The 16,093-nt window shown below is 38.0% G+C and overlaps 1 protein-coding gene across 1 annotated transcript; it reads right to left on the bottom strand.

Moving 5' to 3' along the window:
* Positions 1–14,847: 14,847 nt before the first annotated feature.
* Positions 14,848–15,504, bottom strand: LOC142525937 (uncharacterized). Its single transcript, XM_075630218.1, has one exon. It carries the CDS (start codon positions 15,502–15,504, stop codon positions 14,848–14,850), a length of 657 nt encoding a protein of 218 aa, XP_075486333.1.
* Positions 15,505–16,093: the final 589 nt, after the last annotated feature.

Genomic DNA, 16,093 nt, shown 5'->3' with positions numbered 1-16,093 from the left:
TGATTTCACAATCAAAATCTTTTAACAAATCAAGCCATCTTCGCTGTCTCATATTCAGTTCTGACTGTGAAAATAGATATTTCAAGCTTTTATGATTAGAATATATTTCAAACTTCTCACCGTATAAATAGTGTCGCCATATCTTCAGCGCAAATACAATGGCCGCCAATTCAAGATCATGAATTGGGTAACGAGATTCATGTGGTTTTAACTGTCTCGAGGCTTAAGCAATCACATGTCCCCGCTGCATCAAAACACAACCCAATCCTCTGTGAGAAGCATCACAATAAACTACAAAGTCACCAGTACCTGATGGAATAGTCAAGATCGGAGCACTGGTCAGTCTCTTCTTCAACTCAAGAAAACTGGTCTCACAGTCTTCTGACCAAACAAATGGAGCATTCTTCTGAGTCAACTGAGTAATAGGTTTAGCAATACTGGAGAAATCTTTAATGAATCGACGGTAATAGCCGGCTAAACCCATAAAACTGCGTATCTCTGGCACAGATGTCGGTCTCGGCCAACTGATCACGGCCTCAACTTTGCTAGGATCAACAGAAATCCCATCTCCAGATATAATGTGACCCAGAAATACAACCTGTCTCAACCAAAATTCACATTTCGACAATTTTGCATATAATTTCTCAGCCCTCAGAATTCTCAACACGGTTCTCAGATGCTCAGCATGATTAATCATATTCTTCGAATATATCAAAATATCATCAATAAAAATAATCACAAACTCATCGAGATACTTCTGAAACACACGGTTAATCAGACCCATAAATACAGCTGGAGCGTTAGTCAACCCAAACGGCATGACAATAAACTCATAATGTCCATATCTGGTTCTGAACGCTGTCTTCGAGATATCAGAATCTCTAGCTCTCAGCTGATGATATCCAGATCTCAGATCAATCTTGGAATATACAGAAGAACCCTGCAACAGATCAAATAAATCATCAATACGAGGCAAAGGGTATTTTTTCTTTGCCGTAGCCTTGTTCAGTTGTCGGTAGTCAATACAGAGTCTCATTGAACCGTCTTTCTTTCTCACAAACAATACTGGAGCACCCCAAGGAGAAACACTTGGTCTGATGTAACCCTTAGCCAGTAAATCTTCCAACTGATCTTTCAAATCTTTCAATTCTATCGGTGCCATTCGGTACGGAGCTCTAGAAATCGGAACTATACCTGGCATCAACTCAATGCTGAAGTCTATCTCTCGTATCGGAGGCAAACCCGGAATCTGATCTGGGAAGACATCAGCAAACTCACAGACCACTGGCAAATCCGCCAATGATGGACTCGATTTCAGTACGTCAACTGAATAGACAAGGAATCTCTCTGCTCTTTTCTGTAACAATCCAGTCATAGATAACCCAGACATCAAAGGAATTCTAGATCTAGAACCCTTACCGTAAAATTTCCATTCATCAGCCATGTCAGGTCTGAATCTCACAATCTTATGGAAACAATCAACGGTAGCTCTGTACTTGGTCAACATATCAATACCGATAATACAGTCAAAATCAGACAACCCAAGTACAATACAATCTAAATCAATCTCATGCCCGTCATACTATAGTACACAATGTTTCATAGATTTCACTGATATCAAACCTGTCCCCAAAGGATAAGAGACAGACACTACATCAGATAAAGACTCAATAGGCAATGCATGACTCAATGCAAATCGTTCAGATATATATGTATAAGAAGCACCCGTATCTATCAATACATAAGAAGGGTAACCACATAAAGAACAGTTATCTGCAACCACATCATCTGGTGCTTCCTGGGCCTGTTCCTCTGTCAAAGCAAATATTCTGGCCTGCTGTCTAGGAGGCTGGCTAACTGTCTGGCTTCCACCTGGCCTCTGCTGTGACGGAGTAGAAGTCGGTGCTGGCTGGAAGGAGTGAATAGCAGATGATCTTCTATTTGTCTGAGCCAGTGATCCAGATAACTCTGCTCTCTGGGATCCCTGGGAACCTCTCTGTGGACATACTCTCACAAAATGTCCCTGCTTTTTGCAGATGTTGCAACTACCAGACACTCCTTGGCTTTGCTCTGTCGGATGTCTCACTCCGTAACAATAAGTCCCGGTATAACTCTGGCTCTGTTGGGAACCACTGGAGCTAGAAGATCTACTGCCAGACTTCTTAAACTGTTTCCCTCTGGCTTTCAGAAAATATTTCTTTCCACCACTGCTGCTGCCACGCTCAAATCTAGGAGGTGGTTGCTGAGGTCTCGGTGCTGGAGGAACATAGGAAGCTCCTTTCTGTCTCATCAGACCGGCTTCCGCTCCTTTTGCTCTATTCAGGGCATCAGTAAAGTTATTCGGTCGCCCTGTGTTTACCAATGTAAAGATCTCGGGGTTCAATCCATTGATAAACTGATCGGCAACGGCTTCGTCATTCTCAGCCACGTGTGGAGCAAATCGTGCAAGGTAGAGAACTTGGCCACATACTCCTCTATGTTCAACTGACCCTGTCTCAGATTGGCAAACTCTGCCTCCTTGTCTTTCCTGTACGAGACTGGGAAAAATCTCTGATAAAACTCAGCTTTAAAGACATTCCAAGTGATATTCGTACCTCGATGCTCCAATGCTCTATTTGTCGTGATCCACCAGTTCTTTGCAACGTCATGCAACTGGTGTCCAATCAATCGGACTCGGCGCTCATCTGTATAATCCAACGAATCAAACAACATCTCAATATCATCTAACCAACACTCACAATCAACAGAAGTCTCTGTTCCTTTCAGGGTTGGCGGTTTAAACGACTGAAATCTTTTCAACAGTGTTTCCATCGGAGTTGCTGTTACATCCATCGGATTAGCAGAAGTACTACCCTGTTCTGGTACTCTTCGAGGAGGCATATCTGATTACCAAAAGGTTTAGTAACCAAATACAACAAACCTATTTCAGTCCTCCTCTGATCATCTTACTGCTGATCAAGAATCGGTTCTGATCCATTCTCAATAATACACGTTACCAATCAAATCAGATAAACAGGTAAACATGCATTTCAAAGCAGTAAAGCATAATAGATTGCTAGCATGCAAAAGCAAGGAAAGAAAACTCATTCTACCCCGCTCAGTAGCTCCTATCTCAGTCTAAGGAACCTACTGCTCTGATACCACCTGCTATGGGGACCCGGACGCTAATTCATTTCTTAATCATTTTTGGGAATGATTAGATCAATTAAATAAACAGGGTCTAAATTTTTTTTTAAAATACAAATGCGGAAACGTAAGGTAATCAATCTGATATACATATCAAAAGTAAAGTACATGTCTTGTGCTCAATACAATAAACTCAAGCTAGGGTTCAACTACGATATATCAAGTGCTGAATCCTATCTACTTATGATCCGGATCTCCACGCTAACTTGTCCTCTCTCATTATCTTCTTGACCCTGATCCTGTCCCACATGTTGTCATGCACACATACAAACACAACAACAGCCGGATAACTCCGGTGAGAATATAATCCCAATATAAATCATGTAAACATGCAATCATATAAAAACATATATAAAAGCATATAACAGTTATCAATAACATGTATCAAATCCGAAATATGAATGATGTAAAACTGTAAATAAACTCGTGACTCGTCATTTCAGACTCGACTCATCTCTAATCTAGGGATCCCGGTTCCTGGACATTGTCTCATATATCGAATCTCAGCGATAGGAATAAATCAACTCCTAAGCAAACATCGATATAAACCAAACATCCAGTGTCTTGGCATATCCGCCACAGACTTGGCATATCCTGCCAATGACTAGGCATCTCCGCCTATGACTCCATACACGCTTTGCTATAAATCAATAGAATAAGCATCTCAATCTAAGACATTGCAACATATCGAGGCAATGACCATTAAGTATGTGATTTTGGGAAACTTAAGTAAAATCAAACTCGAGTTGTGCAATCCCGTATCAACATTGATTTATACTTTTCTTTTCTGTCAATCTGACTCTGTCGAAGTCTCGGATTCAAAGCCTGTCAATATCAATCTTGCAATGACAATATAGAGGGGTATAATATCAATATGCCACTCAATCAATACTGGATAAAATCAGAACTAGATCAAATTCTGTTTCAACGACATAACGACACAATCCCAATATACCCAGCAATACAAATCAACTGATATCAATTCCCACAACTCATAATCGATAACAATACAAATCTGATATCAAATCTCAATCAAATCAATTCTGAAAATCATAATAATTCCATACGGTATCTGTTTTTCAATCTGGTTTCGATTATACGATGTTTACTATGTCCAGAACACCATATATGAATCATATCCGATTCCTTCAATATCATATTTTCAAAACATAACAAAACGTAGTAAAACTTACGTCCAGTTGAAGCTCTCGTTGATAAGAATACAGTACTGAATTCGGATTCAAAATCTGACGGACGGATTTCCCGCAAATCAATTTCTAGAAGCAACAATAAAGGTTTTCCCCGTAGCTCTTCGTTCTTCTTCTTTACTGTTTCTGAGGAAATGAGACTCATTATATATTATATATTCATGGCAAAGTACGGGTGGCACACTTCTTCAAGTTGCACGTCTCGCGCATATGCGCGACCCTCCTTGGCGCATATGCGCGAGACACTATGTCTCGGCGCGTCCTCATCACGGCATCTCACGCATATGCGCGCCCTCGCTCGGCGCATATGCGCGAGATTCTTCTCAACTCTCTGCCATCCACGCGCACATGCGCGGATCCATGTCGCGCATATGCGCGAGGTCCTCTACCTACCTCGCGCATATGCGCGAGGGGTTCAGTCCTCACACATAACTCGTGTCTTCGTTCGTCTTTCCCGTTCCGATCCGTTCCGTCTATAATCATATCAATTTATTAACAATCATTTCAGATTAAAATAATCAAAATCTCGGGCATTACAGTTGATTCGGCAACTTGTTTCTGAGATTGCCCTAGATCTGAAACTGATTGTTCAGCTTTCTTTTCAGATGAAGGACTCGGAGCATTTGCTGGAATAATCAACTCCTGATCCATTTCCCAACTCTTGATCTGCATCTATAGTGATCTAAGATCCGTGTCTAGTTGATCATGAACTGCTTTGTCATTGAAAGCTGTGGGACTGGTTGAATCATAATTTTGATGGAGCTAAGTGATCAGTTGGGCAAGCTTCTTGACACGCACCAGATCAAAGAAGTATGTCTTCCTTTACAGTGCTTGAACAATCGAGGTAGCTTTGACTACCTTCAACACCACAGTTTCCAAAGCAATGAATTTCTTCAAAACTTCTTTCTTCCGTAAGTGCTTCGCAAAAACTTCAGTTCGAAAGCTGACCCACTCATTGTAAGTTCAGCTTTGATTCAACAAAATCATTGACCTCGTTCCAAATCAGGTCGATGTGAGTTTGAATTGAGTTTGTTGGTCGGGACTCTTCAGTCAACTTGCCCTTTCTTTTTGGGTCAGATAGGACATGAGAGATACTCAGTCCTGATGCAGTTGCATCTATTTTCTCCCTGATGACTACTTCTTTTGGTCTAGCAAATGGGAGAGTAGTTGGGGCATGATAGAAATCATGGGAGCTTGGACTTCTGCTGATTTTTTCTTATCACCAGACTTGGTGATAATCTTCTCGGATATATCAGTTGGTGGAGGTAACTGACCCTCAGTTGAAGACTCGACTATAACTGCCCTTAGAGGTATGGCGCTGATAGGATGTTCAGCTCCAGTCATTGTCAATCGATCAGCTAGCATTGTATTCAGAACAGCAGCCGATTTGGTCTTGAGAGTTCTTGGCTTCTCCAGGATTTTGAGAGAAGGAGTTTTCTCAGAATCAGTCTCACTGACAATCAATTTCCTTTTGATTGTCTTCTTCTGAGTTGTCTTCTTGACTGATTTGGGAGCATCATGTGTCCCAATCTCCTTTTTTACTTTGATAAACTGCTCAGTTAACATGTCTAGCTTGACCTTTGGCAGCTGAACACTCTTGGAATTGAAAATATTGAATTTGGATGACTTCTCAGACGAGTCATCCACCAAACCGTTGTTTTTTTTACAGATAACTGAGTTGTACAGCATATCCCTTGGACTGTTTGGATGTTTGAATCTTGTTCCTCGGGATGGAAAATATGATGGCTGACCGATTTAGTCTGCGTCCCAGCCATAATCGCAGTCATCACCTCGAATTTTTCCAAGGTGAGAGCAGCAAATGAACCGACTATAGCAAGTAGTCTCTTGGCCACGATGTCAGCTAACAGCTGAATTTCAGGCTTCAGCTCTTTCTTTGGATCAGAGACCTTGATCCTCCGTCCTTCTACAGATAACATCGTCTGCATTTCATCCACATCAGATGTTTTGACCACAGATATATTTTCCAGGCCATTAGAAGGCAGTTCAAAAAGATTTCTGAAAGAATCTTCATCACTGGTCAGCAGTTGACTGTTGACGGTTGTCGTAATTTTGCTGTAAATAGAGATGAAACCATTGGCATATATATTTTGAATCTCTTTGGGATAGATTTCTTGAGACGATAGTCTCAGAAAGTTCTCAAGTCCAGCTACTTCCAGTTTGAGAAAGACAGCCTAGATAGCTTCGTCTTTGACAGACAAAACTAAATCAAAATCAATAGCAATTGCATTGAGGATGTAAGCTGGAACTTGATTTACCATTGTTGGTAGTTGGAATATCTGCGAGAAAAACCTTTGAGGATTGATTTGCTCTGAAAGTTGTAATGTGCATAGGCAAACTGAAATGAAGCGAGTTCAAGTGCATATATTTGGGATTGTTTAATTTTTTGGACACGTGTCAGTCCAAGATAAAATTATGAGTATGTGCAGTGAAAATGTGAACAGAAGTCTAATGGACCACGTGGGGCCACGTTTCAAGTTACTATTCATGAATGACATTAATTAAATGCATGATTTTAGCAGTCACGTCACTTAATAAGGAATACTTAATAGCTAACCAGTTAACTTATGGATAAGATCAGTTATGTCAATAAATGAGTGTTCAGTTGAGAACTGAATCTCTTCAGTTGAAGACGTACCGACTATTGTCTTATCAGTTAACCAGTTAAGTATCAACACTACCCCTAAATAAATGCATATTTTTAAAAAAATGACGGTTATAATAGTGCGTAATTATAAAAGAAATATTATTCTCAGAAGATGAATCGTTAGGAATATTGATTGCGTCTCTTCAGATGCCTTGGAGCTCGATTATAAATAAGAGTAAACATGTTAGTTACAATATCATTGAAAGCATATCAGAAGATAAAATAGATTGAAGAAATAGCAATTGATACTGGAGAAAGTTCAAATCAACCGACTTAGTTGAAGAGTTCATGTAGTCAGTTGCGTCTTCGAGGAAGCTAGCTATGGAGGACATTGTTTATGAAAAGATACTGTTGTCCTTGATGGAAATCCAGGACCTTCAGTCCTTCTCTGAGGGAGGACTAGTTGCTAATCCTAAAAGGGTGGCAACTCTGAGGAGGTATCGGCGGCATCTTCACGTCACTGATAATGTAGACATCTTCACTGATGAAGGTGTCTACCTTCTACTTCTCCTCAAGGAGCGGAAGATTCTGGAAGGATTTCCTTCTCATAAGACTTCCTAAGGACCTCCACCGAAGGAATAACCACGTGGTTGCTCTCTTGAAGGTTCGTAGTGAAAAAAGAAATCACCCATATACGCTCCGTTTATAATAGATAAACTTTTATTAAATTTATTGATGTCTTTCTCTTACTGTTTTTTTTTAATTTACTGCATATAAACTGGTGACAAATGAGTAAACAACATGACAATAAAATAAAGAGAATAATTTAAGACAAATCAATTAAGCTAAGAATATTTCGAAAGTAAGAAAACTTAGTCTCGGGAAGTGGCTTAAAGAAGATGTCATCAGCTTGTTGTTCAGTTGAAATGTAATCCAACTTTATTTCCTTCTTTAAAGTATGATATCTGATGAAGTGATGTTTGACATCGATATGTTTGGTCCTGGAGTGAAGAGCTCGATTATATGTAATCACAATTATCTTGTATTATCACAAAAGATTGGTGATTCTTTTGCAATGACTCTATAGTTTTTCAGTTGTTGCTGAATTCAGAGCAGTTGAGCGCAGCAGCTTCCGGCATAAAGATATTCTGCTTTAGTTGTGGAAGTTGCCATGGATGTTTGCTTCTTGTTGAACCATCAAATCAGTCTGTCTCCTAGAAACTGACACAATCCACTAGTGCTATTACGATAAAGCTTACATCCTGCATAATCTGCATCTGAATAGCCAATTAAATTGAAAGATGAGTCTTTAGCATATCATAACCCCACATTTTTTGTGCCTTTAAGATATTTCAATATGCGTTCGACAGCTAAATAATGAGATTGCTTAGGATCAACTTTAAATCTGGCACACATGCAAACAACAAACACAATATCAGGATGACTAGCAGTTAGGTATAATAAAGAGCCTATTAACCCTCTGTAAAGTGCCATCTCAACTAATATTACCCCTTCATCTTTATCTAATTTAATCGATGAGCTCATGGGGTATTTGCAGCAGAACATGTCACCGTGCCAAATTTCTTAAGGAGTTCCTTCGTGTATTTTTTTGATTGATAAAAGTACCAGTCTCTAATTGCTTCACTTGCAGTCCAAGAAAGAATGTCAGTTCACCCATCATGCTCATCTCGAACTTTTCCTGCATTAACTTGGAAAATTTCTCACATAATTTGGGTTTAGTTGACCCAAAAATAATATCATCAACGTATATTTGCACAAGCAAAATATGATCATTCTTAGAAAATTTGAACATAGTCTTATCAACTGATCCAATAGTAAAATCATGATCAATTAGGAATTTTGAAAGTGTTTCATACCAAGCTCTTGGAGCTTGTTTAAGACCATGTAAAGGTCTGTTCAAATGATAAACATGATCAGGATGAGAGTGATTAATAGCACTTGGTGGTTGTTCAACATATACTTTTTCCTGCAATTTACCGTTTAGGAATGCACTTTTTACATCCATTTGATAGACTTTGAAGTCCTTGTATGAAGCATAGGTAAGGAACATTCTGATTGGTTCCAGTCATGCAACTGGTGCATATGTTTCATCATAATCTATTCCTTCTTCTTGCCTGTATACTTGTGCTACAATACTTGCTTTATTGCGCACAAATGAACCATCTTTGTTCAGTTTGTTTCTGTACACCCACTTTGTACCTATAATAGGTTTAGAAACTGGTCTTGGAACTATGTTCCAGACGTTGTTATGGGTAAACTGATTCACCTCTTCTTGCATAGCATTTATCCAGTTAGGATCAGCAAGAGCTTCATCAGTTATCTTCGGTTCCAGTTGGGAAATGAAAGCTGAATGAATAAATAAATTAATCATTTGATTTCGAGTTCTTACTGGATCAGATGGGTTACCTATCACCAATTCTGGTGTGAGATTTCTTCCATCTGTATTCAGCATTTGTTGCATCAATCTCAGCAACTGTTTTCGTTGGCAACTAAGTATTCTCTTCATTTTCAATTGCTGCTGCTTCAGTTGGTATTTGAATATTATCATTTAGCTCTACAAACTGATTATCAGGAACAATTTCTTGTTCAACTTATTGATCCAGTACTTCTGGTTCTGGTGTTTGAAGGATATTTTGATTGTACAAATTCATCAAATACCACATGAATTGACTCTTCGACATTGAAAGTGCATTGTTAAAGACTCTATAAACTTTACTAATTGATGAATAACCAAGTAATATTCTCTCTGTAGATTTGGCATCAAAAGCTTTTAAATGATTTTTCCCATTATCGTGAATAAAACATCTGCAGCCGAATATTTTGAAATAAAAAACCATACTTTTACGTCCATGTAAGATCTCATATGGCGTTTTCAAATGATTTTTATTAATCATCGATATGTTCTGAGTGTAACACACATTGTTTACTGCTTCTGCCCAAAACCTCTGAGAAATACCACAATCAGCAAGAATTGTTGTAGCAGCTTCTTTAAGGGTCCGGTTTCTTCTCTCACCTACACCATTTTGCTGAGGTGTTTTAGCTGCTGAGAGCTCATGCTTGATCCTAGTATTTTCTAAAAATTGTGAAAGATTTTGATTGATGAATTCAGTCCCTCGATCAGACCTTATTCTATCAATATCAACTGATTTTTTATTTAATAATCTTTTGAGAAGTTTAATCAGTTGTGCAACAGTTTGGTCTTTTATTTTAAAAAGATAACCCAAATAAATTTTGAAAAATCATCAACAATCACCAAGGTGTATTTCATTCTCCCTAAACTCATGATTGATTATAGGACCAAAAAGATCTATATGCAGCAGTTCTAAGCATCTGGAGGACGATGTACTCCCCTTGTTTTTAAATGAAGATCTTATTTGCTTACCAAAAAGACATGCTGAATAAATTTTATCCTTTGAAAATTCTATTTTGGGCAAACCAGTTACAAAATCATGGTTACTCAGATAAGCAATAGACTTAAAGTTTAGGTGGTTCAACCTTTTATGACACAACCAGTTTTTAGAGGATTTTGAAACTATAAAACAAACTAATGCATTAGGTTGATCAGTCAAACTAACTTTGTAAGTGTTCCCACAACGATTGCCAGTTAAAATTATATCATTAGTTAAGTTTCTAACTGAGCAAGTGTGTATGTTGAACTGAACTGAGAAATCATTGTCGCATAACTGACTGATGCTAATTAAGTTATACTTCAAATTCTCAACTAGTAAGACATCTTTGATAGTAAAATTACCACGAATAAGCTTACCCTTACCCACATTTTTACCTTTAGAATTATCTCCAAAACTGATGTTTGGAACAGTGTATTTGATTAGTTGGGATAACAAATTTGCATTCCATGTCATGTGCCGCGAGCATCCACTGTCCAAATACCAGATTGATTCTGTGTTTGTCCCTGCCACCTGCAATCACACACAGTGAATAATTTTTGTACCCATATCTATTTGGGTCCTAAACGGATTAGTCCTTTAGGAACCCAGACTTGGATCAGTTTAACTGACTTTCCAGTTGCTGTGTTCCTAATGGTTTTTATCGGCTTGTGTGTGCTTGGTGTGTTGTGTAAAGTGAAGCAATATGTGCTTTAGCCTTGTTCAACTGGTTGTTCAGCCTATATCTTTTTTGAACCGGTTTACAGTTAGGGTAATTGGAATAGCCATTTGGAGAAATCGGGCGTTTATTGCTGAATTTTTAGTTGTCCAGCTACGCGAATCAGTTGAATTTTTAGGGCTATGACCAATTCCATATCTTTTAGCCTTGTTCTTATTTTCAATAGGTTGTTCAACTGGTCTATTTGGCTCAGGTTGTTTTGTACCACAACTGATTTGACAAAGTGAATATATTTCTCTTTGCCAATGTTCAGTTTTGGCTAAGTATCACTGGTAGAAGTCTCATCTTGGTTGCTGAACCCTAAACTAGTTTTATCTGAGACTGATTTTTGCACATCTTGCATTTCAGCTAGTGCAACTGATGATTTATTTCATGCTTGAATAAGCTCAGTTTGCTTTGAATTCTGAAGCGTTAGCTTCTGAATCGTAGATTGATTCTTGCTACTTTCAGCATTCAGCTCAACAATCTCCCATTTAAGACTCCACAGTTCAACTAATACATCAATTTCAGTTTTATTGTCAATGGGATTAGTTTGCTTTGCTTTGGCCTTCTCAACTGAGAGAGCAAGCTTCTGATACTCGTTGACCATGTCATGCAACGTAGAAATAAGTTCATCACGTGTAAAGTCAGTTGAAATAAAATCGAATACCTGTTCACTGGTTGATTCTATTTCTGTGTCATCAGCCATCAGACAGTGGACTTCCTCATCATCACTGGAGCTGCTCAAGCTCTCAGGTTCTGATTCATCGCTGTCAGATTCAGCCCACTTGGATTTACTTTCTTCAGCTAGAATAACTTCGTGTTTCTTTCTAAATGATTTCTTATCATCTTTGGTTCTTCTCTTGTGCTCATGTGATTTATTTCCCTTTTCAGCCGACAATCGACTATCCTTCTTTGTCATAGGACAGTCAGCAATGAAGTGTCCAGTTTTGCCACAGTTGTAGCAAGCATTTGGTTCATCTTTTGAGTTATTCTTTTAATAGCTTCGTTGGTAAGAATCCTAATTTCTCCTCATTAATTTTCCAAATTTCCTTACAAATAACTACAATGCTTCATTTCTTAGCCGATCAGCAGATTTCTCAACTGAACCTGTAGGTTCCAGTTTATGAGCACTTAGAGCAGTAGTAGCTGCTGGTGTAGAAGGTTCTCCTTCCTCTGTTTGCAGCTCAAACTCGTAGGCCTTCAGATCAGTGAATAGATCATGTAACTCGACCTTATTCAAGTCCTTTGATTCTCTCATTGCCATGGTCTTAACATAACATTCCTTGGGAAGACCTCTGACTACTTTTCAGTGCTACTTCTTTATTTGAATACACATTTCCAAGTGCATTCAATTCGTTTATTATGCCGCTGATTCTCTCACCATATTCGTGCAGAGATTCTCCAATCTTCATTTCAATATTATCGAATTTTTGAACAACAACTGAGTGTTTATTCTCTTTGGATTGCTCATTGCATTTGTAGAGCTGAGTCAACTTCTCCCTGATTTCTTTTCAAGTCTTGCACATCTTTATCTTGCTGAAAGTGATTTTATTTAGCGTTTTGTACAAAATGTCTTTAGCTACGTTGTCCAAATTGGCTTTTCTTTTGTCTTCAGCTGTCCATTCTTCTCTTAGCTTTTCAATTCGGTTAGGAGCACCATCAGTTATGGCAAAAACAATATTTGCTTTCAGTATTCTCATGGGTCTGTCAGTATTAACGTACCATATGTCATCATCTTGTTCAGTTAGATGAGCTTGCATTCTAATCTTCCAGTCAACGAACTCTTCTCTTGAGAACATTAGAATTTTGTTGAAGGAAGACATGATGATCAGATTTTGTAGGTAGGAATATTCAGGAACAAGATTCAACTGCTCTGATACCACTTGATAAGATCGGTTGGTAGGTGAAATAGTGTTTAGAAGTGGGGGTTGAATCAACACTCGAAAATTTTACCACTTTATCGAATAATGAGCAGTTCAGTAATTAACTAAGCCCGGGAATCTTGTTATGTAAATGTAAATAAGTTAACTAATGAAAGTGCGAAAATAAACTGAATGACAGATAGAATAAAGCTGAAAATAAGAGACACAAGATTTATGGATGTTCGGAGATTTCAAACACTCCAACTGTAAGGTCTAGAAATTTAATTCACGTAACATGAATGCATTCAATATAGGATTTTTATTTAAATTAAGTGTTTAATTATTCTATGCAATTTATGCATAATTATTGCATGGTATAATTTATTTCATGAAATTTTAATGGTTCATGCATTAAATATTTTTAAGTTTGCATTTCGCACTCGAACGAGGAATAGAAATCAGGAAAATTATTTTTATTTCATGATTAAATTTATTAATTATTTTAAGATGTTTTTTTAAGTGTATTTTTAAAAAATGAGATTTATTGGGTATTTTTACCCGCAAGATTTTAATTTTTAACGGTACGTAAATTTTATCGAATCGGAGGACTTTTTAAGGGTTCGGCTAATATTTTCAAAAACTTTCCAACACGAAATATTTTTCATGAGTGTGTTTGGATTTAGTAAGCCTAATTGGACTAAAATTCATTTTTAAACTTTTAAATGACAACTAGGGCCCATTATCTATTAATTAACTATTTAATTAATGCCTAAGAACCCACTAAACTTAATAGCATTTCCCCCCACCATCCGACACACCCCATCCCTACCATCTTCTTGTTGAATTCAGCAGCCAATCTTCATCAAACCATCGGCCATTTCCATTTCTTGCATAAGAAAATTCTACGGAGCTCTCCCGATGTCCGTTGTTCATCGTTCTTGCGTGAAATTCATCAAGGCACGCATTGTTCCTTCATCTTTGCATCACATACGTTTATATTACTGCTGTGTATGCATGTTTGCTTGAAATATTTCGGTCTATCCAAGAACATGAGAGATCATTCGGGTTTGCACTATGTTATTACATTTTTGTGTTGTGTTGCTCATAGTTTCTTTGATCTGTGCGAAGGGCTGCCAGTAATTGATGATAAGGGGCTGTTCTTGGTGATAAGTTTGAGTTATGAGACTATTAGGAGGATTAGTGGTGATTTTAAAGGTAGCCGAGAGGAGTGATGGCTAGGGGAGAGCTCGGTTTTGGGGTAGATTACGTGCAAGGGCTGAACCAGCAACTCGAGGACTGATCTGAGCCATGGACTTGACCCTTGAGGGTCTAAGTCAAGGCCTGGAGAAATTCAAGACCTACTGGAACGAGCCACGAAGTCGATCGAGCTGCGGGTAGGAGGTTTGTTCGCATGGTGCACATGAGATGATCGGTGTCCTTCTTGCATGAGGGTGTAGCCGTGATTCCTTTGGGTCCAGTAGAGTCCTAGGGTGGTCTAGGAGAGGTGATTCAAGAGTTGGTTCGCTTGGTTGTGGAATAGGAGCGAAAAAATGGGGGGGTTAGCTCACTAGGGACTGGGCCGATCCTAACAATATTTGGGCCTGGGTCTAACTTTTAAAAACAGACCACTGAATCATAATGTGTGTCCATTTTTTTTTAGTTCCATAGCAATTTTTCAAAATAAATCAATACGTCAAAGACAATATAAAAAACTAAATGAATAAAAATATTAAACATGTCCAAAATGATCACTAAAAAACAACCCGTCTAACAGTTTTAGAGCTAAAAATACTAATCAAGTCTGTATAATCAAGTTGTTCATTAATTTCTTTCTCGATCGATAACATAGCCAATCCATTCAATCTTTCTTGTGACATGGTTGATCAGAGAAAGTTTTGATGAGTTTTAACTTTGAGAAACTTCGCTCTGCACTTGCTACTGTGACCGGGACAGTCAAAAAGATTTTAAAAGCAATATGAGCATTTGGGAAACACTCATCCATTTTCTTCAAGTAATTCACTATATCAATGGCCGATTTTGCTTCTCTTGGTAATGAGCACCTCAAGAATGTCAACTCCGAAAATAGATCATCTCCATTAATATCAGAACAACCCTTATGAGTCAAAGAATTTTCAAGATTCTTGCAAGACCTCAACAAGGTTTCATCGTCTCCATGTTGTAACATCTCTAAATTGAACAAAAAACCAAATGTTTCTTCATATTTTTGAAACTGTTCAAATCGAGCTTTCATAGAAGAACGAGCTTGATCGATTATTAAGAGAAAGTAGTTAATTCGAAAAGATTCTACAGCTGACTGTATCACTTCTTCATTGTTACTTTCACCAAATTGTTTCTTTTTTCGAATAACATGTTTCTCTCGAAATACAGCTTCAATGCCCATCTCACATGCCATTTCTTTAGCTTCAACCATGGCCTTATCGTAACCATCTTCTCTAAATTCTTCAAGAAATAAAACAATTCCTTGTAAAAGTTTGATAGCAACATCAATATCCATATTTTCAGATTGAAGAAATTAGGGCTTGTCTGTAGATGAATATTGGGGAAGATTGAGGAATAAATCGATAACAAGCTAAGCAAGTTTCATTTAATAAATACTTGGTTTTGGGCTATCTAGTAACTAGTATTATGTATAATAATTTTTTTTAAAAAATTTTTGGGCCCCAAAAAAGTGATGGACCTGAGTCATTGGACTCATTTTCCTCTTAATAAGCACGGCCATGACTAGGGATGAGGCGCGCATGTGTTGTAATTCCCAGCAGCATACCAGTAGGGTTTTTAGGGTTCTAAGGGGTTCGAATTGGGTGGGTTCAGGTCTGGTATAGTGTTGTTAAGTCATCTTTTAAGTTTGGTAAAATTCGGTTAAGTTTCGAGTCGGTTTGGTTTAAAACCGGAACCCCGGTCTAAGTTTTAAAACAATTCGGTTAAGTTATGAAATAAGCTCGAGTTTACATCTAGGAATTATTATAAATATGTTTTGGGATATTTTAAGGAGTTCGGTAAGCTCGGGTCAATTTTAGAGGTTCAGGGGTAAAACAGTAATTTTTGAGTTTCCAGGGGCAAATTGCTCATTTTGCACCCGGGGT

The sequence above is a fragment of the Primulina tabacum genome, chromosome 15 (genome assembly GCF_025594145.1).
Source record: "Primulina tabacum isolate GXHZ01 chromosome 15, ASM2559414v2, whole genome shotgun sequence".
Lineage (NCBI taxonomy): Eukaryota > Viridiplantae > Streptophyta > Magnoliopsida > Lamiales > Gesneriaceae > Primulina > Primulina tabacum.
This window is presented reverse-complemented; position numbering and strand designations above follow the sequence as displayed.

What these genes read in the sequence shown, in the direction of transcription:
- LOC142525937 (XM_075630218.1), bottom strand. Translation starts at nt 15,504, where the DNA reads ATGGATATTGATGTTGCTATCAAACTTTTACAAGGAATTGTTTTATTT.